Source organism: Penicillium soppii (assembly GCF_028829465.1).
Source record: "Penicillium soppii strain IBT 18220 chromosome Unknown utg000004l, whole genome shotgun sequence".
NCBI classification, from domain to species: Eukaryota; Fungi; Ascomycota; class Eurotiomycetes; order Eurotiales; family Aspergillaceae; genus Penicillium; species Penicillium soppii.
Window position 1 is genome coordinate 4,796,450 of NW_026643234.1, and position 22,935 is coordinate 4,819,384.

Consider the following 22,935-nt stretch of genomic DNA (forward strand, 5'->3'; position numbering starts at 1 on the left):
TAATAGCGAGGCCAAGAAGTAATAGGACAATAAGCTGCTCAGCAGCCTATTGTTTGAAAGATTCACGAGTATTGACTCGGTCAACGTCGTAAGGATTGCCCTCATATGTAACAACGCGATGCAACGATCCCGCTGTGCGAGTCGACGCAGTGGAGTGGGCGCGGCTGCGGATTCGCTGGGTGGATGGGAGCTCTTCTTCGGAATCGCTGGATAGCGAGCCCTCGGCTGGTGCCTCCGTACGGTCGTACTCGACCTTCTCTTCTTCGACGGGCTCGTTGGTGGCCTGTTCTTGGATCTTGCGCATGAAGGCGTCGGACTGCGCGGCGAACTTGCAGCGCGTGCGGATGGCCGGGCCGTACTTGTAAAAGAGGAATGGGAAGGGCACACAGGCGAGGGCGAGGAAGGCCGGAATGCTCGATGCCCAGTGGATTCCGAGGTTCTTGTACATGTAGGTTGTGAACAGGGGGAAGGCAGCACCGAAGAGGGATCGGATGACGGAGTTGGCAGCTAGGACGGAGGCAGCGAAGATGGTGTACGCGTCGATGAGGTAGTTCATGATGCTGAGGAAGACGAGGACCATGCCGAAGCCGAAAGGTACACCGGCTGCGATACTGACCATGAAGTGGATGCTGGGATAGTTGGTCCAGGCGAACCAGAACAGACCGATTGGAATGGCGGTGGATGCAATAAGGCAGGGTGGTAGACGGGCTTCGGGGGGAGCAAAGCCATTATGCTGCTCGGAGGTCTTGATGTAGCGCTTGTTATCCCACAGGGAGTATACAACGGCGATCAACATTCCGACCATAATACCAAGGAAGGCAAGGCCGCTGACACCCTGGTTCCAGCCACGGGACTCCTGGTAGACGATAGGGAAAGCTGCGAACATCATGTATAGAGTACCATAAACGATAGCCATGTACATAGACAGCAGGAACACAATGGGCTCGCGGAACAAGAGAACCCATGGGCGAGAAAGCGAAACTTTGAATGACTCCTTCAGGGAAATCTTGCCTTGGTCGATTTCGATCTTGCTCCGGTAGATCTTGCCGGTTAACTTAGAAAGTCTCTCCGCACGACGACGGAGAAGAACAGGCGCATAAGTCTCGGGGATGACCAGGGAACCCATGATCCAGACTGCACCAGAGAAGCATGCAAGAAAACCCATAACCCATTGCCAGCCACCATCACTCATACCAATGAATCCACCCGCGATCGGACCAATAACAGGGCCCAAGAAAGGTGCAGCGGCGAACAGACTCATAGCGACACCTCGCTGCTTGGCGGGGAACATATCAGCGATTACACCACCGGCATTGGTCAAGGGTGAAGATCCAAAAGAACCAGCGAAGAACCGAAGAATGATCAGGGTCCAGGCGTTCTTGGAGCCTGCGACACCGGCATTGAAAGCTGTAAGAGCGGCGTAGGTAGTGACGAAAAGAACCTGACGGCCAAACAGCTCACTCAGTGGAGCCCAGAGCAACGGACCGATCTATACCACCACAATTAGTATCTTTGTGACTAGAAATTGCGCAAAGCGAAGGTAACTCAAACGCTTGTGGTGGGTGACAGTAACTTACTGCGAAACCAAGGACGAAAAGCGAAACACCAAGCGTAGCCAATTCCTGTCCGATATTGAAATCCAGCATGATTTCTTCAATACCACCAGTATAAGCCGATGAGACCAAAGAAACTGCTAAAGTCGCAACAGCCACCACCATGGTGTAAGTCCATTTCTTCACTTCACTGAAGTTCATAGGGTTGCGGGGATCGTCGGCGATCCATGTTACTGCGAACGGGTCGTCATCGGTTCCTGAGCCGGGATATGGGTGGTCGATGATCTGTTGTGTGACGACACCTTGGTCGAAGACCATGCGCCAGAAGGGAATTTTCGTGGGGGCGGAGCTTTCGATCTTGTCCGAGGGCTGAGGCTCCATATCTGTTCCCATGGTGGGCAGATGGTGAATTGGTGGGGTAAATAATTAATTAGTTGACGAGAGTTGACGAGATCACGATGTTGATCAATTGGTGAAAGGCGGTAGAGGCCTGAAGCTCTGTTTGCGGGGAAAGAGCGAATATCCCGAATTAGGTATAGAAGAGCACAATATGTGCAAAGGTTGAGAGAATTGGAAAGATAATCTTAGCTGGGGCTTCATCTTATTATTATAACATAAATACTATCCATGGTCCTGTGGCGCTTTTGTCTCAAGATTTTTAGCGTCACCCCCATTGCATAGTTCTTATGAACACTATGCAGATAAAGTATGGATAAAGTGGGAATAAGTGGGAATAGGTGGACCTAAGCGGACAGATATCTCCGGGAAAAGAAAATTGAAGAACATTCTGGGCCTTGTTCGTTTGCTTGATGTTCATTCATTGATATTTCCATCTTTTGTTTTGTTTTTGATATGTTGATCTTGTACATGGTTTTGTAGCTTTGAGTAAACCTACCTACAATATTGAATGCAGCTGCACAAAATCCAGGATCTCGGGGGTTTTCCGGTTAACGTTTGCAGCCACGTTTTGAGCCACGTGATTTATGAATATTAATGCCAAGATGCCACTCGGCTATGCGGCACTGGTTTGATTGGTTGGGATTTTGGATTCATAAGATTTCTTTTGGTTTCAGGATGATTATTAATTGACATTTAATGTAATACATTTTATGCCAATGTTGCACTTGAATATTATATCAAGATCCTTCATTTACAGTGTAATAATTCCAAGGAGATAACTGTAACGACTTATTCAGTTTGCACGATAGTATATAATGCACACAAAACGAAATCAGAAAGTCAAATGAGAACTTTCGGAGATGTGCATATTGCACATCGGGGAGGCCGTGCATAAATCCACGTTTTGATCATCCGTTGGGCATCGGTACCTTACCGAATCTCCTTCCACTCCAGGGGCTCGAAGCTTAGAATAGATTATTGGTTCAGATCTAATGCTCCCACGAGGATGATGAATAATTATCTCCGATGCTTATAAGGGGTTTATGCTTCTTATAGCCGACTAAGTCCATGAATATACATGTAGCTTATTGATTCCGATTATCAATTATCAGATCAACTTGGTACGAGCTTCTGAACAGTTCAATGCACAATTCAGGGGAAGGTTCCCGACGACGGTTGTAATTGTGTTTGGATCAACAGTCTTTCCCCTCTTGCCTCTCTCTCAGGGCCATGTACCTACATACATGACATGTTCATTGCATAGCTATCTGTACTGGAAATGCTAGTTGAGAGAGTCAGTGAAAGCACGTTTGGTGCTCTCAAGTTTCAACTTGTTTATGCAAAATTCTGTCTTTGGATTAGAACTCGCCATGTTCGAAGGTGACTCATGGAACGGAAAAAAAGGAGAGGGAAAATTGCCCAGTGTATGCAGGGGTGAGCACAACATCTGACATTTCATGGGGGCTGAAAAGGACAGTCCGCCTCTCATAACCACCAAAGACCATTCTACAATGTACTCATATACGGCAATGACACAGAGCAAAAACATAAAATAAAAAAATTCAAGGGAGAGAGAGCAGCACCATCAACATGACTAAAGTGTACATATGTACGTTGTTTCGTATGGACTTCCAACACCTGGACCAAACAGTCCCCACCATCAGACCACAGCCAGGCAGGCTACAACACACCATATATCACCAGATCAAGCACAGAACCAATAAGAAACATGAAAGCAGTCTCCGGAATAGTCCTAGTTCGATTCAATATCAAATTTTCGCCAAACACCGAAAGATCAAAGAGTAGATCAATAAAAGGGAGGCTCCGAGTTCCGAACGTCGAGTCTCGGGATTACAGAACCCGGGTGGCTTGCAGGAGGAGAAAAAAGCCACAAAAGCCAGGAATACGAGGTCCGTTCTACGGGATCCTGCACCCTGAGTACATAGCTAGAATTTTCCATGAGGGCTTCTTTTCTTTTGGCCTTAGGCCACAGAACCGTTAGAGGCTCCACCCTGTATGCATACAGGTACATCCAGTTCTACAAGAGGTAGCCTTGATCTTGGTACCCAATTGTGTAGATACGTGTTAATTAGAACCAATTTAATCCATACTTGGAGAACTGGTTCAATCTCTAATTTGAACCCATGTAGAGTCTCGTAAAAAGCAAGATCAAAGAAACAATATACGCGTTGAGGTCACTGGGTCCCCACTTCATTTGACGTGAAGCATCTATATTCGACGCCTGAAAGGCATGGCGACAACTTCCAAATGACTAACTATCCCAAGGTTCACATTGTGCACCAAAACTCGCCTGGCAACTCTGATTCACATTTTCTAGAGACAAGTCCCGGTTGCCTCTGGCCACGCATTCCATTAAGAGATGCGAAACTCCCTCAATGCCAGGATCGGCAAATGATTTGATCCAATATTTTCGGTCCTAATATTGAAGTCATCTGATGTTTTTGCTCCCCACGTCGATTTTGATTGATTAAAGCGAGTTTCTTGTATCACAGACTTGGAAAAGTAAGTAATTCGATGGGTTTTTTTTGGCCTAACGAATAGTATATGTAGAACATGCGGGTTGTTCTACAGAAAAACAAGAATACTACCAGAGTGAGTTAGCGTATAGACGCTGAACTCGACATATTGATGGATCGTCCTTCAAGATAGGAGAATTATTATGTATGGGATGGAGAACATGATATATGCTGCCCGGGAGTAGGCGACTACGGTGGTTAGCTTGTGGTGAAACCCCTCGTCACCAAGCGTTCAATTCTCCAAATCTATAAATTTGGAACTTTGAAATAATACATGGATTAACTTCAACTATTGAATCTATTACATGCTATCTGTTCCAATTATGAAAAATCCCATAAGCAAAAGGGTAAATAGTAAAGCTTGGAAATTAGACAAGTATTTGGAGGTTGAGAAGATGAAACTCAAACCCCGATAGTCATGCACCATAATACCACACTAATATCGGATTCTCGGACCATGGAATGCATCGAACTGTGAAAGGATGCAACGGGGCTAAGGCAGGAAGGCAACACAAAGCTAAACGGCTCTATTTCGTCAATTCTTTGTTCAGGAAGCAGTTGAAGATAAGGGAACGCGAGGACTTTTGGTCTTAGAACATCCGCCGGTCGCATCCATTTTGGCCTTGCAGGTATTGCACAAAGGATAGGTTACGGTTTGTTTCTAGACAAGTAACACGGCTGCCTCAATTACGGTTCTTTATAATCTTAGACTCGCATATATGTACAACATAGATTCTTTGTGCGATGGAGGGAAGCCCGGGGAGTTTCGGATCAATGGCTATACGAGTTCATCCTGAGTTGGGAGAGAGGTCAATTTGGAAGATCAGCTTCATCTGTTGAGAATTGTGTTATCTCTGGATGTTGCTGGATTGTACAAAAACTATTTTCTAGGACGTAAATGACTCTAATGAGATTGTAACAATACGCAATGATGACGTCGCGATCGTAGGGTCATTGCACGACAAACAAAAGTCCAAGGGCAAGTCGCAGCAACAAAACCAATACACTAGCAAAAGAGCCTCCAGGTGGGACACGTCTCAAGTCACGTCTAGGTCATAGCAAATTCAAGAAGCTACACGTCTACAGTATTAGGAAGAGGAAATTGAATCATAAGACTGCATTTAAGCGTCTTGCCATGAGATGATGCGCGCTAAGGCATCATGTTAAGAGGGAGCCCCATAATGTACATGCTCATGACTGATCCATCACTGCGATGGTGAGCAGTAGCATCGATAAAAAAAGCAAAATTGCGAAGCAACCCGGTTCCGGAACCCATTGATATTTGAAAGCAAACCCATCATGTATCGCCTATTGTCATGATAAAAAGATAAAAACAAACCCCATGATCGCCTATCAGAAAACCAGCTCTTTGAAAAGGAAAAATCACGAGCGCTCGCCACGGAGACGACGGGCCAGCTGGATGTCCTTGGACTGGATGGTGACACGCTTGGCGTGGATGGCGCACAGGTTGGTGTCCTCGAACAGAGAGACGAGGTAGGCCTCAACGGACTCCTGGAGAGCACCGATGGCAGAGGACTGGAAGCGGAGATCGGACTTGAAGTCCTGGGCGATCTCACGAACCAGACGCTGGAAGGGAAGCTTGCGGATCAGGAGCTCAGTGGACTTCTGGTAGCGACGGATCTCACGCAGAGCGACGGTACCTGGAAATGAAATATTAGTGAAGGTTCTCAAGTAGGTTTGATTGTCATGTGCAGTTGGAACTTACCGGGCTTGTAACGGTGAGGCTTCTTGACACCTCCGGTAGAGGGGGCGGCCTTGCGGGCGGCCTTGGAAGCGAGCTGCTTGCGGGGAGCCTTGCCACCAGTGGACTTACCTATTGAGTTGTTAGTTATTATGTTTTCGGGGTCAAATCGCGTCAACGCGTCCAACCATCTCAGTCACATGACTTCACAAGGGAGAACGGCGACAGCGAGGTGGAAATGATGGAACACGATGATGATGGAATGTAAAGGTAAAAACTTACGGGCAGTCTGCTTGGTACGAGCCATCTTTGATGATAGACTTGATGAAAGTTGTTGTTTGTTGATGGAGTTGGTCGGAGATGGATGAGAAAGGGAAGAGAAGGACGGGTGGGGGAAGAGTATTTGTAGGGGCAAGGAGGGGGGATTGATCTTGAGAGACGGGTTGGCCAATCATGGGACGAGCCTTCCAGATCAGAATCAGTGCGTAGGAGCCTGCGTACATCAGAGCCTGATTTGCGGTGAATTCTGATTGGCTGCACTAGATCAGAGTCATGGTACTGCCACTAAGCGAGTTCTGAACCAATGAAAGTTCAGGATCACGGAGTATAGAATGCTCAACCCTTGAATTCTTGATCTTACAACCAAGGGGGGCTGGATTCATGATTGAACCTATCTGTGGTATTCAGCATATTTTGAAATGTATATTCCATTATTTTTTCTACGTGATTTACATTGTTGGTGGTGGATTAAAGGAGGATCAAAGATTGACTGCAGTAAAGTTGGCGTTCTAATTCTGGGGTCTCCCGGTAGATCAGAGCAGGACCGTGATCCTACATTCTCATTGGTCCACGCCATCATTAGCGCGTGATTTCCCAGTCCTTGCAAGATTCCCGTCCTCATACAAATATCCCACTTCCCAATCCTCCTCTATTTCTACTTTTTTTCCATCAATTCCATCGACAACAACTCGATTACTCCACTTCACACCTTTTTTCAACTTCTTTTTTTAATACACATTCAATATGTCTGGCCGTAAGTCTTTACCAAACTACCTTATTTGTTTCTTGACAAGAAACGCGTTCTAACGCGTATCGTCTATAGGTGGAAAGGGTGGCAAGGGTCTCGGAAAGGGTGGCGCCAAGCGTCACCGCAAGATTTTGCGTGACAACATCCAGGGTATTACCAAGCCCGCTATCCGCCGTCTCGCACGTCGTGGTGGTGTCAAGCGTATCTCCGCTATGATCTACGAGGAGACCCGTGGTGTCCTCAAGACCTTCCTCGAGGGTGTCATCCGTGACGCTGTTACCTACACTGAGCACGCCAAGCGCAAGACTGTCACTTCCCTTGACGTTGTCTACGCTCTCAAGCGCCAGGGCCGTAAGTTTACACGCGTCTTTTCTCGTTACAACCGTTTTTCTAACCTTGCTTGCAGGTACCCTCTACGGTTTCGGTGGCTAAACAATTTGTGCTTTTTCTTTTCCGGCTGGTTTACGGTATGACGGGACGTTGGGGTGTTCTCTGATTTATTTTACTACAATCGTCATGGGTCTCTGGGTTTGCTTTTCATAACACTCGATTACCACTATTGCGCGTCCACTACGGGTCTGCTAGTGTTCGCTTCTGAGCTTTTCTGTATCATAGCGGCCTTTTTCATTACGGCTGGCACCATGGACATGGTGGGATCAAGCACTCAAGTGCGATCCGATACGAATACAATCAAAACTTGATTAACCATTGTCTTTTGTAAATCTCTTGGTATCCTTGGGTTTTCGTACGTAAAACGGCGCGTCTTGTTTCGTTTGGCAGCTTTCGTCATGTACTTGCTTGTTGCTGCCCATGTATGGATTAAGCATGACGCGTTGTGTGTCCTCGGACCATTCATGTTACCTTCCGTATCATCCTGATAATACCCGCCCTGTATGTTTGAGGCTTGGTTGATTCTATCTGTATGTGTCTTGCTCTTGGTGTATTGCTTGCTATATAACTTTTTTTCTTTTCCTTTTCTCGCAGAAACAAAAAGTTGCTTTGACCTCTCGCTGTCTCCCTGTTGTCGGTTGTAGAGTTTAGAATTCCTGCTGTGGTTGATTGATTTGTGTATTTGGGACAATTTGAGGAGTTCTGTCGTAGTATTTGATATTCATAGTTATCAGTTGTCCATCTATATGCTTATGTGTTGTCTAGGATCAAAGATATGGTGTCAGGGTGTATATGTATTGTGGGAGGAGATGGCGATGTTATTCGTTGGTGTAGTAGCTGGAATATATATAGAACCAGCTTGAAAACGTCACACATCAATTGACCAACCACCAAGCTCTATACCCACACGTATTGTATACTGAACCACTGGAAAAAAGAAACAAAACACCATACCAACACAATATTAATCCATATAGACCATATATGATGGAGTGGTAGCTCCAAACCTGTAGTCTACTGGGCCAGGGTTGAACCCCCTAAAACGGAAGTTCAACTTTTCTTGGCACATCAGTCATCCAAGTTTTAAAAACCAACATTTTGATGTACAAAGTAAGAATGCTAAGAGAGGATGCGAAAAAAACATACTGACGAATAAAACAAAAGAGACCTAAATACACAAGCCCAGTGCTCTGATGCACTTGTAGAAAGTTTCAAGGTTGCACACTGCTTAAAGTTGAACCCCCCAAAATAGAGGTTCTACTTTGCTTGGCACTTCCCCAAAGTGCAAAACCCGGCCATCCAACTAAAAAGCAGACCATCACATGTATATAGAATCATCTGCCACAAGCCGACTCTTTATTCAAATCTCCACCAATTATAGTACATAAAACACACCATTCTCTCCCATGCAACAAAACAACAACAATCAAGTCATCATTCGCACTTCGACGCACACACGTCTTGACACACGCCAAATTTTCATCCTGCTGCATTGGCATTACATATTACGGGAAAACCAAAGAAACTGAGAAATACAGGCCTCACCAAAGATCCGATTTCATGAACAATGAGACACAACACGTTCGATACACCCAGAAACAGTTGATACATGAAGTCACTGGGACCCGGCCACTACCTTGAACAAAATAACAAGGAAAGAAAACTCCACACACTACCGTGACTAAAAATTGCAGAAACGAAGGGATCCAACCATAACGAAGACCTGGAAAGGCGTCATATGACACCACGGAGAACAGAATGGTCCGACAACAAAGCAAGCCACACAAACCTGAAACATAGCGATCTCACCATCAAACATGGGGAACAAAAGCACGCTGCCCACGAAAGCACGATTCGTTCCCAGTCAGGCTTACCTGCCAGAGCTTGCACTGGTATATTGGAGATGAGACATCAATATGCAAGCCGCGAGTAGATTGGCCAGTCAACACCACACAGGAGACAGGCCCAATGCCCGGAGCCATTGGCACTTGATTGTGATCAAACAGTTCAACATCCCCGATATCAAATCCACTATGCGAACTTGGATCACGAAACAGTCAACCATCGGACCTGGTAGACTGGATGTTGATTACTATCTGTCCATGGCGACTGCTGTGTACATGGACCCGGTCAAACATTCATAGTATAGATGCCAACCTAGATGTCGATATGTTTCTTCGGACAAGTTGGATTAAAAAGGCGAACGTGCAATAGATAGCGCGAGAATCACATAGTTGGAGAAAGGACGGAAAGGTATAATCGGTCGCGAGAAGTAGCACAAAACCCAACCATCCTACGGATAATGGATGTTTGATAATTTTGATTGGTATGAACAAATACACAGAAGAGGTAGACTATATAAGAACTGAAACGGAAACGGAAAGCCAATATCCACCAGAAAACATCGACTACACAGGTAAGAGTTGGCAGCTATAGCCGGATAGAATGAATGCTCGAACCAATTTGCCCGAGATAATAACAAAATCAGGGCTAATTCAGGTACCCGCTTCGTGCATTCCTGATGCGGTTGTTGGATGTTTTCAATTGGTTCATGGATACGGCTATCTCGACCGAAGAATGTAACGCCGATCTCTGAAATGCGACCTTGAAAAAAGTCATGATGTCGGAAGATCTCCTCGCTTTCTTTTTGTTTGACTTGAAAATCGTTTGGGTCAGGAAAAGGCTGTTTTTGGCCATGTCTTTTTTTTTTTTTTGGTTTGTTATCTTCGCGGGAAGGTCGTTCGTCTTTTTTGCCCACGGTGATGAGGCACTCAGCCGTTTGAAGTGAGATTTACATTGTACAGATGACCTATATTACCAATTCCTCACAAAGCCTCTGTCTTGATATCATACGAGCAATTGGAAAGGTGGATATCAACAATCGTGATAGTGTGTGTGTAGTTGTGCTCTAATCTAGAGAAACCCGGAGTACCTTTCCATATGGGAGCTGTCAGACCCCACTGTCAACGTGCCGGGAATAGACACCGTTGCCCTGGACCAGAACCTGATGGCTCCATTGTATTTCAAGAAACAATGTAACGCTTAAGATCCAAGTTTTTTTTTTTTTCAGGCCTGTTATAAGTCCTACTGGAAATTCCCATGTTGAACCCTATATTTTGAGACTTGATCCATTTACTCTTCCAGGCATATACTACTATTCACAATCTGCAGCGTTTCATTTCTCAATCGGAACCTCCCTAATACCCAGATGCGTTATCTCGCCACTCTCCTACTTGCTTCGGCTATCCTCATCGCCGCTCAAGATGCACCGGCCACAACCCCTACAAGCGGCAACTCCAAATGCGCCCATCAGAAGTAAGCTCTGGATTACCCGAGCCTCATGAAAGTAACATCAGGCTTACAAGTAACAGTCTGGTAGATTCATGCGTCGCAGCCATGAAACGCGGACTCACAAAGTGCAGCACAGACGACTGGGACTGCAAATGCTCAGGCGCTGCCAATATTGCCAAGTGAGTAATTTCTTCCCCCCCCCAAGCACCCATTGCCCCCATATTCCCAGTATTGACCTATCGTAATAGCTGCTATGTAGACTGCGCCGAGGAAGATGAAGGAGGTGCCTCTGCACGGTCATTGAGTGTAGGGAATTGCGCCACCGCGAACGCATACGACCAGGGAGAAACGACTGTGGCGCCAACATGGACCCTGCCCGGCTCTAATGCAGCCCAACCGACCGATACAGAGCCAAGTATCACTTCTACTATTGCCGGGCCGACGAAGTCGGTGGAAGGGAATGAGAAGTCGGCGAGTACATCGGAGGGGGCTGCATCGGTGAATGTTGCTGGTGGCGCCAGTAGCTGGCTAATTCTTGTTGGGCTGGGGTTGGGGATTACTTTTTGAAGTAGAGACTTGTTGCAGAACAATCTCAATGTGGCATCCGTGGATTGACGGCATCGCAAACCCATCACAGATACTTGAAAACTGTGAAGAGCAGAGGTCTTCAGGGGGGGGGGGTTATGTACTCGTCCATACCACCCTCCCCAAAGAAAGTGTGAATAATTTTCGGAAACCCCGACTCTCTGCCAAGGGAAAGATGCTCACTCGTGACTGCTGGAGTTCAAGTCTAAGGAATCGCCATGACATTATGGCAGCTACAACCTTCGTCTTTCTATATGTACCTGTGGCTCAATCATATGTATAATTCATACGATATAAGAGATAACCAGAAATGGAGCTTCACGTTTCCTTTTCCTTTCCCTTGTTTTGATAAGCCTCTGACGGCCGATGAGTGGGCGTGATGGGAAGGAGGTGGATGGTTGACTTGGCGAGGAGGAGTATATAGAAAGGAATTGGCCAATAGCAGTCAGTTTATCAACAGATTTGGTTTGTCGTTATACAGCCGACCCATATTGGAATTTGGTAAGTAAAAATGAAGTGAGAGTAGGCTAATTATGTCCCGACTCATCGGTCGGGGTATGTGAGGCGAAATAAAGGGAATTGTGAGTCTGCATTTGTCTGTTGGTATTCATTCGTACAAGGATTGCTGCTCCCCTTTTGGGTAATTTTATTAAATCTGACATGGAAACTTGAATGAGCTTGGCTTGCTCATGAAATAACAAAAGACAATATAAGCCTAATCAGGATGCGGGTAGCCATTTTTGACTCGAAGTACTGAACAGGGGGGGAAAAAAAGGAAAGATTGAGGTTAAGATCAAGCTTGAAGGTATGGAATAACGGTGGTTTGCAAAAAATTTCAACAAAATCCTTTAAATGGAAGTATAAAATGTCTACTGGGTGCTATGGTCAAGTGGTTACGACGTTTGATTGTGGTCAACTACATTCTCTGATACTCAAGAATCCCCGGTTCGATTCCGGGTGGCGCCAGTTCTTTTTTTACTTTTTTTTTTTAGTACCATCCATATATTTATCACTATCACCCTGACTATAGTTATGTATATATGTAAGGCCTTGATTAAGCGCTAAATGATCAAATGATGAAGAAGCACAGAAATTATTGGTTGAAAATATAAATACAATGATATTGATAAAAGTTTTGTTTCTAATCTCCACTATATAGCCGTCTTACCATATGACAATGTCGCTACCGCGCATACCATTAGTCATAGTAAGACGGCTACTCAATAGTTTTTAATTCCATTAGGAACAAGAAAAGACACGCTACCTTAGTTTGCATATAGATCGAGATCACGGAGTAATAATAGTAAGGGAGTAAGGTTAATAGTGTTAATGTAAAGAACACACCTCTAGCTATAACTAGAAAAAAAAAAAAAAGAACTGGCGCCACCCGGAATCGAACCGGGGATTCTTGAGTATCAGAGAATGTAGTTGACCACAATCAAACGTCGTAACCACTTGACCATAGCACCCAGTAGATGACAAATGGTGAGATACATGGTTACACATATCTGTTCACCAGGTCTGACACAGGTTTCCCTCCACCACAATTTAGCACCTACTCCGTAGTAGTAGTAGGAATACAGTATGGTTGACCACAACCAAATGTCATGCCGCCTATTCGACTATCAGAATTAATTGGCTGCTGTTATTGCTGGCAGGTCTACTTACTAGATCATGGCACTATGTAGATGTATACACGTATTTTTCCTTATAGTTAGGTACGTATGTATCTCTTATACAGGACCTAAATTCTTCGTATCAACGTACCCTTTTCCTCTATAACCAATAAACCGAACTACATATGTATTTAGGCAATAACTGCTTTAATGACACTATGCTTGTGTCGAATTTAAATTTAGAGAAAAATAACAACGTAGTTAACAATCTGCAACACCCTACTCTCCAAGCTAGTACTTGGAGAGACATTTCGTTTTTAGAACTAAGAGAGGATTCAGGGCCAGGCTCATCGACGCGGGAGATGAAATCAGCCCAGCTAGGATGAGCGTTCTTCAATTGATGTTGCCGCTGGTGGCCCCCTGCCACAATCCCGGGCGCTTCGACACCGCCTATCACAGGTCCGATCACTAGGCCATCAGCAAATTGGATTTGCAGGAAAACGAACCGGATTCCCCCCTAACTCACTGACTGGTGCTAGCTCCGCTCGGATACCTATATTTGTGATGAACAAAGCGCCTGGTTGGTGCTTGTTCACCGATATGTCTGCCAAGTCTGCAGGCTTGCGCCCGCACAGACATCAAGCCCGGACAACATACATTGTTTTTAGATCGGCACCAGCAGTCCTGAGAATTTAACTCTTTGCCCGAGACGAATCAGCATGATCGAAATTGCACCTAGGCGCTCTGCATAGCTTCAATCAGCAATCCGGGCTGAATATTGTCTTCGAGATATGCTCTCATTCAACAAGCCACGGTTATATTTGTATAGCGCTCGCTAATTTGGTCCCTGGATCCATTCTTGCATGGGTTACATCTCCACGAGTATATATATCTCACCTGTTCCCTGTTGCTTGTCCTCTGCATCAGGGTCTTACAAAATAATACCTACCTTTCTTTTTCCCATTACCCCTGAGGGGTTTCTCGCTCTTTGATATTCAACACTAGGAACATCCTTGCTGGTGAGGTGTTCAAAGTACACATACTCCTTTTGCCCCTCTTTATCTTTATAATATATTCAACGACATCCCTTTTATCATGACTTCAGGGTCGTCGATCGCGGGATCAGGCCATACTTATTCGTCAGACAAGGAGGAGGATACATTTTTGAAACGCAATCGTATCACTCATTTTGTAAGACTTGGTTTGTCTTTCTTGTCATTTGGAATTGGCATCGCTGTTATCACATGCGAGGCTCTCCCACTACAAAATTACAAGAATACCTCACAATGGGCGACTGCCGGACTCGCCCTATGGCCTTTGAACTTTGATATCCGCCCAACGATCGCAGCTATCTCGTGTGGGGGCATCATTACTTTGCTAAGCATGGTGTATATTATCGTTGCCCTTTTACCGTCTGTAAGTATGACACCTCGCACTCTGTGATATCGTCGTTAACGCAAACCAAGCCCTACTCGCTCATAAAACCACTCAACATTTACGCCTCAGTCTCAGCCCTTGCGGGCTTTGCGACTGCCCTTATTAGCGTTCTATTTATAATCTATCGTCCGTCTTCAGACTACCCAGCAGGGTTCAACGAAAATGAGACACTTCACAGCTGGACCTGCAAATGGAAAACCGGAACAAGTGGCATTAGTAGCCCTAGTCACTTTGATCGCGACTGTACCAGTACTCGTGCTGCATTCGTATTGCTATGTGTTCTGGTTGGAATGGAGGCGTTGATGGGAATCGTTGGTGTTGTTGGAATATGGTTCCAGCGAGATGTTTCTCGCCGTCGAATTGGGCAGTCCCAGTTGACACAGCTCGACTTTGCTACCAAGGATACTAAGGATGGGTATCGGAATTGAAATTCTTCACTAGAAGAATTGGTATTAGTTGATTGCGATGTAAACGTGGCGTTTTCTGGCTAATTTTCATGTCTGAACGAATCAATGTGGTTTGCTTTTTTTTCGAAGAGGACCAGGCACTTGATTGACTACAAAGTGAGCCTCCGCTATCTCTCAAATACTTGTTTTCGGTTCTTATTACTCCCATTTGGTGATGATGTATGGAATTATGGGCTCTGGAAAGGTATATTTGAAAATGGATTGAATCTTCATATTCTGAATAGTAAGTGAGCAACAAAAATGTGATATACGCAACATGTAAGCCTTATTGACTACCCCGCGATCCTAATAATCCTATCTCAGCCTAGAAATAAGAGCCAATGATAATTTTAAGTGCAGTTTGGTAGGGCAGGAATGGAACGAAATGGAATATCTAGTTGGTTTGACTGGGACGCAAGCCTTTTTGGGCTCAGCAAATATGCCGGGGCCTGAGAATGCGCTCCAAAACAGCAAAGCAACGAATTAAACAGTCATTCAGCTCACTATCCCAGATTCAGTTCGTAGGAAGCATTTCATTATGATGAGGGACTCTATCCAGTGTTCTCTTTAAAGTCAATTGAATAGATTCAAGGGGACAACAAGAGCTATACAGTCTTCTGTGTTCGATGTGAACATCAATTGCCTCAAACAAAATGCCTGGGCTATAGCGAGTCAAGAAACTTCCTCATAAAATAAACGAAGACTTCATTCGTGTTGAAAAAGGCGCTAGCTGGTCCATGAGATCATTATATATATTACAGCCACGTGTTGAGATTAAGAAAGAAACTATGCGCTACCTATATATCAGCGTCATAGCCCTCCTCTACGTAATAGACCAGTCCTCTGGATATAAACAGCTTTTGATAGGAACCGGCAAGCCTGATACTAACCTATTCCAGGTTCATGTAAAAAGACACTTCTATTTAACTAGCTTTGACTACAAATATAATTGGAAAGAAAAAAACAAAAAAAAAGTGAACTGGCGCCACCCGGAATCGAACCGGGGATTCTTGAGTATCAGAGAATGTAGTTGACCACAATCAAACGTCGTAACCACTTGACCATAGCACCCAGTAGATGACAAATGATGAGATACATTGCTATCTATACCAGAGCTATTATAGAATCGATGATCACTTCTAAGTTTACTCACTAGACCATAGCATCAGACTAAAAAGATAGGATATCTACTTTCGAGTCTCTAGATTCAAAACCAAGTATGTTAATAAAACCTATCTTTCAACAATTTTACTCTTCGTCTAATAGCAATTCTCAAAAAATAGAATTTATTGCTAGATTCATAATTTATAAGTTGTCATCCCTCTCTCTACAACCCTCGAAGCACTTACGAATATGATTGCTACGGCAGTGGAGGTATATACCCCCAACCTATAATTAAGACCGTACTGTAAGCTTTGGGTCACGCTAGACTTTAAAATATAGTAAACTAAGGTTAATATTATACCCATACCTAAAATAGTAAGGGAGCTACGCGGAGCTTAGACGACACTATGCCCGCTCTGTAACCCTCTTTTAAGATATGTGTTCCATCTATCGGTCTGTATCAATTCCGTTGCTTTTAAAAATACTAGACCTGATTAGAAGCTTCCCTAGCCATTAGTTGAGCGTACGATATTAGTCGCTTCTATATAAATAAGGCAGTGACCATGCTCTCACAAGAGTAGAACATGCTAATTTCATTCGAAATTCAGATCCTGATGCTGTTCATGGTGTTGGGCAGTGTTGTGGCGCAACTAATACACCTAGCGGCCCGTAATACAGTAGTTGATGTGTCGGGCTTTTCCCGTCCACCTCTCAATCACTCAATTGTCCGTTGAAGACAGAGTCAGATGTTTCTAGATAGAATTCGACATCAAATCTTGAAGCACGAAGATTATCACCAATTCTGGGGAAGAGAACACTGGAAAATTCAACGAAAATCATCAGAGCGGCGCCCTGCGAGAACGTCAATGTGATCCGTTCAAATTTCTCTGCAGCAGCATGTTTGAGCGTCTGCACGATTGAGTCGAGCAAGGGTTTCTTTACTTACGGAAGATTCGAGAGATAGGTAGTAAGTAATCGACACTTGCCTCTATACAATGCATACAGTTCATGCCCCTACTAGGAAATCTTTGTGCTAGCGCTTATAGATTCTGAAATGCTAGAGTCCTACGAGTAAATTCGCGAGAACCTCAATTTCGGACACTTGTCTACCATTATCGATGAATCTTTGAATGAACACCATGATATTCGATTAAACTTGGCAATACAATCTCTTTTATGTTTCTCCAAGTACATACGACCATAGGGTGTGGAAAACAGGGCTTCCCGTCCGCTCAGCCGTACTTAAGCCACACGCCGGTGAGTTAGTAGTTGGGTGGGTGACCACCAGCGAATCCTCACTGTTGTATGTTTTTGATGTTTTTGTTCATCTCCATTACCAAAAAAAGACTGAGAGGAAGTCAGGAATGTGGGCCAAAGATATGAAATAAGATATGTAAAAAGACCGTTAGAAAGCCGGGTAGAAGACATGTAGCAAGGTAGCGGTACCGCGCCATTCCAGAGTGTCGCTAGACTTTTTAGACAGATTGTACTACTATAGAAGCATCTTCTGTAAATTCACCTGAGCCTTACTGGTAGTGGCGTCAATCGTTTATCTGACATCTAAGCCGGCGGCAACTAACTACATCTGATCCGGCTAGAGGCGTTTTAGTCAGTCCACTAAAATGTGATTATGAAATGTTTCGCCGATCTACAGTACTGGATAATGATTGACAGCGAGCCATTGACAGCTCACCATAGTGAATCGTCCCTGAGAGTCCAGTATTACCGTCAGTGCTTCGCAGGAAGTCATGGCTTACACATTTTCAAATGGAATTCCTGGCCTCCTCGCCTCAACCCATGTAGCCGCCAAGGAAGCCGCGTATGTGTAGTGGTAAAAACGTAGATTTGTATGGTGGGACTAGCTTTAGTTGTTTAAATTAGTGTACTTTGCTTATGAGGGCATCCATTATAGTAATTTATGTATTTCAATTCCTGAGTATAAAAAACGCATTTGACCCCTGGCCGCTATACACCTTTGCAGTAGTGGACATGAGGTATGTGGGGTTACCACCGCTTTGGCAGAATATTTCAAAAAAATGGCGGGGCAAAGTGAGGATTAACCGTCAACTTTCGCTGATCACAGGGATAGATTCTGCAATTGGAGATTGAACTCTCGAGCCAATCATATTTGAAATATACATAATGCCTCTGACCAAGCTACAGGGAGTAAAGCTCCCCGCTTCGGCCGACTTCCATGGTACTGATATCTCAGGGACAACGTTGAATTGACATATCGAGCTGACCCAATACAGTCCATCTTCGGGATGGTCCAATGATGGAGCTGGTGACTCCCACCATCCGACAGGGTGGTGTTAACACGGTATTCGTTATGGTAAGGAAACTATGTGATCGGGACAAGAGTCAATTCTTTCTCAGCTATATCTAACACACTCCATAGCCCAACCTCGTGCCTCCCATCACGACTGTCGACCGTGCCCTAGAATACAAGCAGCGCTTGCAAGCACTCGAGCCGAATGTCAACTTCCTTATGTCGCTGTACCTCCACGAGACTGTCACCCCCGAGACCATCATTGAAGCAAAGAAGCGCGGCATCACCGGTGTCAAAAGTTACCCGGCCGGTGTGACGACTAACTCTTCCTCGGGCGTGGTCGACTACACGCAGTTCTACCCCGTCTTCGCCGAGATGGAGCGTCAAAACATGATCCTGAACTTGCACGGAGAAAGTCCATCCGGAGGCGACGTGACCGTGTTGTCCGCCGAGGAGCGGTTCCTCCCAAAGCTCTTCGAGCTGCATGAGAAGTTCCCCAAGCTGCGCATTATCCTGGAGCACTGCACCACTGCCGCGGCCGTGGAGGCAGTCAAAAAGTGCGGCCCCACAGTCTCCGGCACAATCACAGCTCACCACCTGTCCATTATCATCGACTCGTGGGCCGGCGACCCATTCTGCTTCTGCAAGCCTGTTGCCAAGACTCCGGCCGACCGCGACGCCCTTCTCCGTGCTGCCGCTTCAGGTAACCCCAAGTTCTTCTTCGGTTCCGACAGCGCCCCCCACCCAGCCGCATCCAAGCGTGGCGGCGAGAAGATCGCTGCTGGTGTCTTCACTCAGCCCTACACCACCCAGGTTGTGGTTGATGCCTTCGAGCAGGCTGTTGACAACGGTGTCCTCAGGGAAGAGGATATCACGCCGGAAATCATTGAGGGTTTCATGAGCAAGTTCGGACGCGCCTTCTACGGCCTTCCGGAGGAGCAGAATGAATTCATCACCATCGAACGCAAGGGTGAGAAGATTTCGGAAATCCTTCAGTCAGATAAGACCGACGTGGTCCCCTTCAGAAAGACCCAGGAGACCTGGAGTGTCTCTTGGTCTTGAAAATAGACCTGCACATATCCAATAACGAAGTTGTAGAGCCAAAATTTTTTCATATGCATATCACATCACTCTACACAGACTTGTCCTGCGTAAGCATATTGGCCACATTTTCAAGAGCATGGGCCTCCCTGATATCGATTCTGCGACCTGCGACAACAGGGTTTCCGTCGTCGCCCGTAGCAAGTTGACCAGCTCTTTCAAGGTGCAGTCGGATTCGGCTCTCGATATACTCCTTTCTCTCGTCTCTCTTAGACGTCGCTTCCATTGGAACCAGCGAATCTGGCAGAGCCGCCAACTTGGGCCGAAGCTGCTCAAGCGTGGCTTGTAACGCGGGCAGTTGGGAGAGAATAAAGGTCGTGTTTGTAGTAAGAGGCGTGGGTTTGGCATTCGGCCCAGCATCAACGCCGACGCGAAGCTGGCGCGCAGCTGGGCTGGAGGTCAAGAAAGACAGATCCAGTGGTTTGTTTGGGGATGCCTTGGACACACCCTCTGCCTTTGCTGTTTCGACTGTTGAGAGTATGGAGTTGAGCTGAGAGATCACCGCATCGTTTCGCGCGTGTTCCTCCTTCAGTGCGCGGTTGAGTTTCTTGGTCTCGAACAGCTTCTTGCGCAGCGCATGAATAGTCTCGGGTGTGGGTGTTTCTGTCGAAGAGCTGAACGAGAGGCCCTAAAAAATAGTTATTATACAATCTTCAATGGAAGTTTCACGCAGCTGCAAAGATTAGATTCCCACCAAGTCCACATACCTCATAATGCTTCAAGCGCACCCATGGGAGCAGATCCTCTGGTACTGTGAGAATGTTCCGCAGCACATAGATCTCGAATTTATCAAAAGCTTTGTCAACATTGGTCTCTAGTAGCGTCTCCAACTGGTGCAGACCATTCTCAATTTCTAATTTCGCCTCAGGATATAGCACATTGCCATCATCGTCGGTCTCCGGGATGGTGATGCTATTGCTGGCGTGGGAGAAACCAAGGCGCTCGGGCGGTGTGTTCAGCAGTCCAGATTCTAAGCTCGATATCGCTTGGTAGATAAGGTTATTTATCGAGTTGATAATGTCGTCTATGAGAGACTGATGCTTGTCAGTATGTGCTTCATCGCAAGGGGTGGGGCTAGGGCCGAAGCGCTGCGCGTGAGGGGAGATCGCAGTAGACCTACCAGGGGGGTATAGCTGAAGTGCTCAGTGAGCAAGGAGGTCGTCGCATCATTCATCGCGAAAATGTTCGTATCTCGGTACGGGGATTTGACGCGTTGAAGAAGCAAAACACGGGGGGAAAATCCACTAGCCACCGCCTTCCGAACTACATTCCTGAGTGTTACCCCCAAGCCTTTGAGTATTGCGGTTAACACATATTTATTGTTTTTCATTTCATATTCATTGCTTGTTTAATTTATTCCTATATCAATGATCTTCCCCGATGTACTGCTCTTGTGTTGTACAAAATTTGGTGTCAGACTAAAACATTCATGGATGGGTGCCATGGCCGACTCATCCCAGTCAGTAGATACGCGGGAGCGTTGCTTCAGCTGAACCCCGAGTCTTTGTACGTAGTTGTCAGAATTACAGAAAGTCCTGGACTGCAGCAGATGACCTTCCCTTGGCAAATGTTCCGGTTCCAACGACCAGACTGTCGAGCCATTGGAAGGTTTTTATCTCGTCCAGGTAAGACACCGAACTTTGTCCCATGTGCCTCAAACGTAGAAAAAATATTTAAAGTCTCTGCTCGAGGCCCTGGATGTCCTTATAGATGGTGAAGCTTGTCGGGAAAACGAAGGCAAGAAGACATGGAGAAAATTCAGACATTGTCATCATCTGAGTCGGTAAGAAGCCACCCACAGCCACCCCAAGGACAAATTCTGACAATCATAGCCGAGGATGTCCCACGGGAACCCACTGCGAGTGCTGGTGATCGTTTCGCATCGAAGTTCAAAAATTTCGAAAGCCCAGAACAACCCTGAAGCCCTCCTCCCCAAAGCTATTCGCCTCCTCAAATCAACGCACCTTTACGTTCCGCAAGAAAGGCACCCAACAACAAGGCTGTTAGCAGCGCAAAAATGGCAAACGAGGGTGTTTTTCGTCTTTGACATCTGCCACACAGCCTACGATGCCAGGCTCGGCCATCTGCCCGAGCAAAACCGGCTTCCCGTGGCTGTTGTCCATCTCAGCAAGAAGAATACAGCCTATGCGGCAAATGCATGGTTGTCGAAAAGAGTCAATAGGGATATTGCTCTCTTCCATAATGCCCATGGGTTCGGTGCGGTGCCGCCTTTTGTTGAGGATCGTACCGTCGGGAAACCACCTGAGTACATGAACCCAAGGGATATTACGCTCTTGCAAGCGTCTTGTCTCTGATAAAATGTTGCATGATTTTGCTGTGGTATCTCAAAATAATAACTCCCTAATACATAAGTTTGAATCGAACGCCGTGTCCCTTGAAAATGCAGACGCTAGAAGTCCATCGTAAGCTGTGGTGCCATTTTCTCAAGATCCTCAACCTGTATTCCAATTAGTATACCATAAAAGACAGCCAGAAGGCAGAGAATGCCAATGGCTTACCTCGAGGAATCCATCACCAACAGTTCTCCCCCCAGCATGCTCATTCGTCTCAGCCCTCTCATAAGCAGCCCGAGCGATGGCTTCTCTCACAAACACATCGACGTATTTGGCCACAACATTATTGGCGTCTTTTGCGACCTTGGTTTTGTCATTTTGAAAATGTTGATGCAGCAACCGCGTAAGCAGTTTGGGAGGTATTGTCGGTTCGCTGTAGGTCACATCTTCTGGTGGATTGGTAGTTGTAATTTCGGCGAGGATGTAGTCCGGTTCCTGAGAAAGAGAACGCGATCGATCGCGGGCCGATGCACCGGAGTCGGACTCTGAGCCCGATTGAGAATCATCGGCAGCTGAAGGTTCAACACGGGCTTTTTTCCCAGTCGCAGGCCTGGCGGGCCCAGATTGGGAATCGCCAGGAGACGGTGATTCGACATGGGACCTTTTTTTAGTCGCAGTTGCAGGCTTGATGGGCTTGGTAGATGGCTTGGATTTTACTGGTTTCGATGCAGACTTCGGTGCAGATGTCGATGCAGAGGCATTTGTGGTTTGTTTTGTTTTCCTGTTGGCTTTCAGCGCGACAGACGGCTCCACGACGGACGGCTCCGCGTTCGATGTACGGCTAGGTGGCTTGAAAGGGAGGCGGGGGCGCTTCTGTGCTGCCTTTGGTTCACCCGGCATATTAAATTCCTAAATGCCTGCTGAAATCAGGTCAACTGTGCAATTTAATAGTGAATTTGGAGGATGGAGGAGTTGTCATCGGAGAAATCGGGGATAACCAACTCGGGCGCGATTTGCGCGCTGTCATGTGATTGGAGGGGCCCTAATTTATCTCAACGCTCAAGATTTAGTTCATTCCTTCATAATCTGAGATATGTTTCTATGGTCCTATTCTTGGAAAACCTACAACCGATGTAATATTTAGATGAGAAAGATGAAAAGACAATCTGATTACCTCATTGATT

At 45.9% G+C, this 22,935-nt stretch overlaps 9 protein-coding genes across 9 annotated transcripts; 5 read left to right on the forward strand and 4 right to left on the reverse strand.

The window, feature by feature from the left end:
- Window positions 1–46: 46 nt before the first annotated feature.
- On the reverse strand, window positions 47–1,946 carry N7529_005241 (MFS transporter; the record flags this gene model as incomplete). Its single annotated transcript, XM_057240768.1, has 2 exons — window positions 47–1,489; window positions 1,578–1,946. 2 exons carry the CDS (start codon window positions 1,944–1,946, stop codon window positions 47–49), a joined length of 1,812 nt encoding a protein of 603 aa, XP_057100063.1.
- A 3,759-nt stretch (window positions 1,947–5,705) lies between these two features.
- Window positions 5,706–6,535, reverse strand: hhtA (histone H3). Its single transcript, XM_057240769.1, has 3 exons — window positions 6,474–6,535; window positions 6,216–6,323; window positions 5,706–6,150 (listed from the first exon to the last, which is right to left on the reverse strand). Exons 1-3 carry the CDS (start codon window positions 6,496–6,498, stop codon window positions 5,873–5,875), a joined length of 411 nt encoding a protein of 136 aa, XP_057100064.1. The 5' UTR covers window positions 6,499–6,535; the 3' UTR covers window positions 5,706–5,872.
- Window positions 6,536–7,214: 679 nt separating this feature from the next.
- Window positions 7,215–7,650, forward strand: N7529_005243 (histone H4; the record flags this gene model as incomplete). The annotated part of the gene is made up of 3 exons (XM_057240770.1): window positions 7,215–7,224; window positions 7,294–7,569; window positions 7,625–7,650. 3 exons carry the CDS (start codon window positions 7,215–7,217, stop codon window positions 7,648–7,650), a joined length of 312 nt encoding a protein of 103 aa, XP_057100065.1.
- Window positions 7,651–10,816: 3,166 nt separating this feature from the next.
- N7529_005244 (uncharacterized protein) lies at window positions 10,817–11,466 on the forward strand (the record flags this gene model as incomplete). The annotated part of the gene is made up of 3 exons (XM_057240771.1): window positions 10,817–10,923; window positions 10,980–11,078; window positions 11,148–11,466. 3 exons carry the CDS (start codon window positions 10,817–10,819, stop codon window positions 11,464–11,466), a joined length of 525 nt encoding a protein of 174 aa, XP_057100066.1.
- A 2,729-nt stretch (window positions 11,467–14,195) lies between these two features.
- On the forward strand, window positions 14,196–14,965 carry N7529_005245 (uncharacterized protein; the record flags this gene model as incomplete). Its single annotated transcript, XM_057240772.1, has 2 exons — window positions 14,196–14,516; window positions 14,567–14,965. The coding sequence occupies 2 exons, from the start codon at window positions 14,196–14,198 to the stop codon at window positions 14,963–14,965; spliced, it is 720 nt and encodes a 239-aa protein (XP_057100067.1).
- Window positions 14,966–18,229: 3,264 nt separating this feature from the next.
- Window positions 18,230–19,418, forward strand: N7529_005246 (dihydroorotase; the record flags this gene model as incomplete). Its single annotated transcript, XM_057240773.1, has 3 exons — window positions 18,230–18,284; window positions 18,340–18,419; window positions 18,486–19,418. The coding sequence occupies 3 exons, from the start codon at window positions 18,230–18,232 to the stop codon at window positions 19,416–19,418; spliced, it is 1,068 nt and encodes a 355-aa protein (XP_057100068.1).
- Window positions 19,419–19,488: 70 nt separating this feature from the next.
- Window positions 19,489–20,631, reverse strand: N7529_005247 (MIND complex subunit MTW1; the record flags this gene model as incomplete). Its single annotated transcript, XM_057240774.1, has 3 exons — window positions 19,489–20,085; window positions 20,165–20,491; window positions 20,578–20,631. 3 exons carry the CDS (start codon window positions 20,629–20,631, stop codon window positions 19,489–19,491), a joined length of 978 nt encoding a protein of 325 aa, XP_057100069.1.
- Window positions 20,632–21,295: 664 nt separating this feature from the next.
- N7529_005248 (uncharacterized protein) lies at window positions 21,296–21,772 on the forward strand (the record flags this gene model as incomplete). Its single annotated transcript, XM_057240775.1, has 1 exon — window positions 21,296–21,772. The coding sequence occupies one exon, from the start codon at window positions 21,296–21,298 to the stop codon at window positions 21,770–21,772; it is 477 nt and encodes a 158-aa protein (XP_057100070.1).
- Window positions 21,773–21,867: 95 nt separating this feature from the next.
- On the reverse strand, window positions 21,868–22,651 carry N7529_005249 (uncharacterized protein; the record flags this gene model as incomplete). Its single annotated transcript, XM_057240776.1, has 2 exons — window positions 21,868–21,915; window positions 21,977–22,651. 2 exons carry the CDS (start codon window positions 22,649–22,651, stop codon window positions 21,868–21,870), a joined length of 723 nt encoding a protein of 240 aa, XP_057100071.1.
- Between the last annotated feature and the right edge of the window lie 284 nt (window positions 22,652–22,935).

What these genes read in the sequence shown, in the direction of transcription:
- hhtA (XM_057240769.1), bottom strand. Translation starts at nt 6,498, where the DNA reads ATGGCTCGTACCAAGCAGACTGCCC. An exon ending in TCGTACCAAGCAGACTGCCC is followed by an intron (nt 6,324 to 6,473) that starts GTAAGTTTTTAC and finishes ACAACTCAATAG; the next exon opens with GTAAGTCCACTGGTGGCAAG. An exon ending in GCCTCACCGTTACAAGCCCG is followed by an intron (nt 6,151 to 6,215) that starts GTAAGTTCCAAC and finishes TTTCATTTCCAG; the next exon opens with GTACCGTCGCTCTGCGTGAG.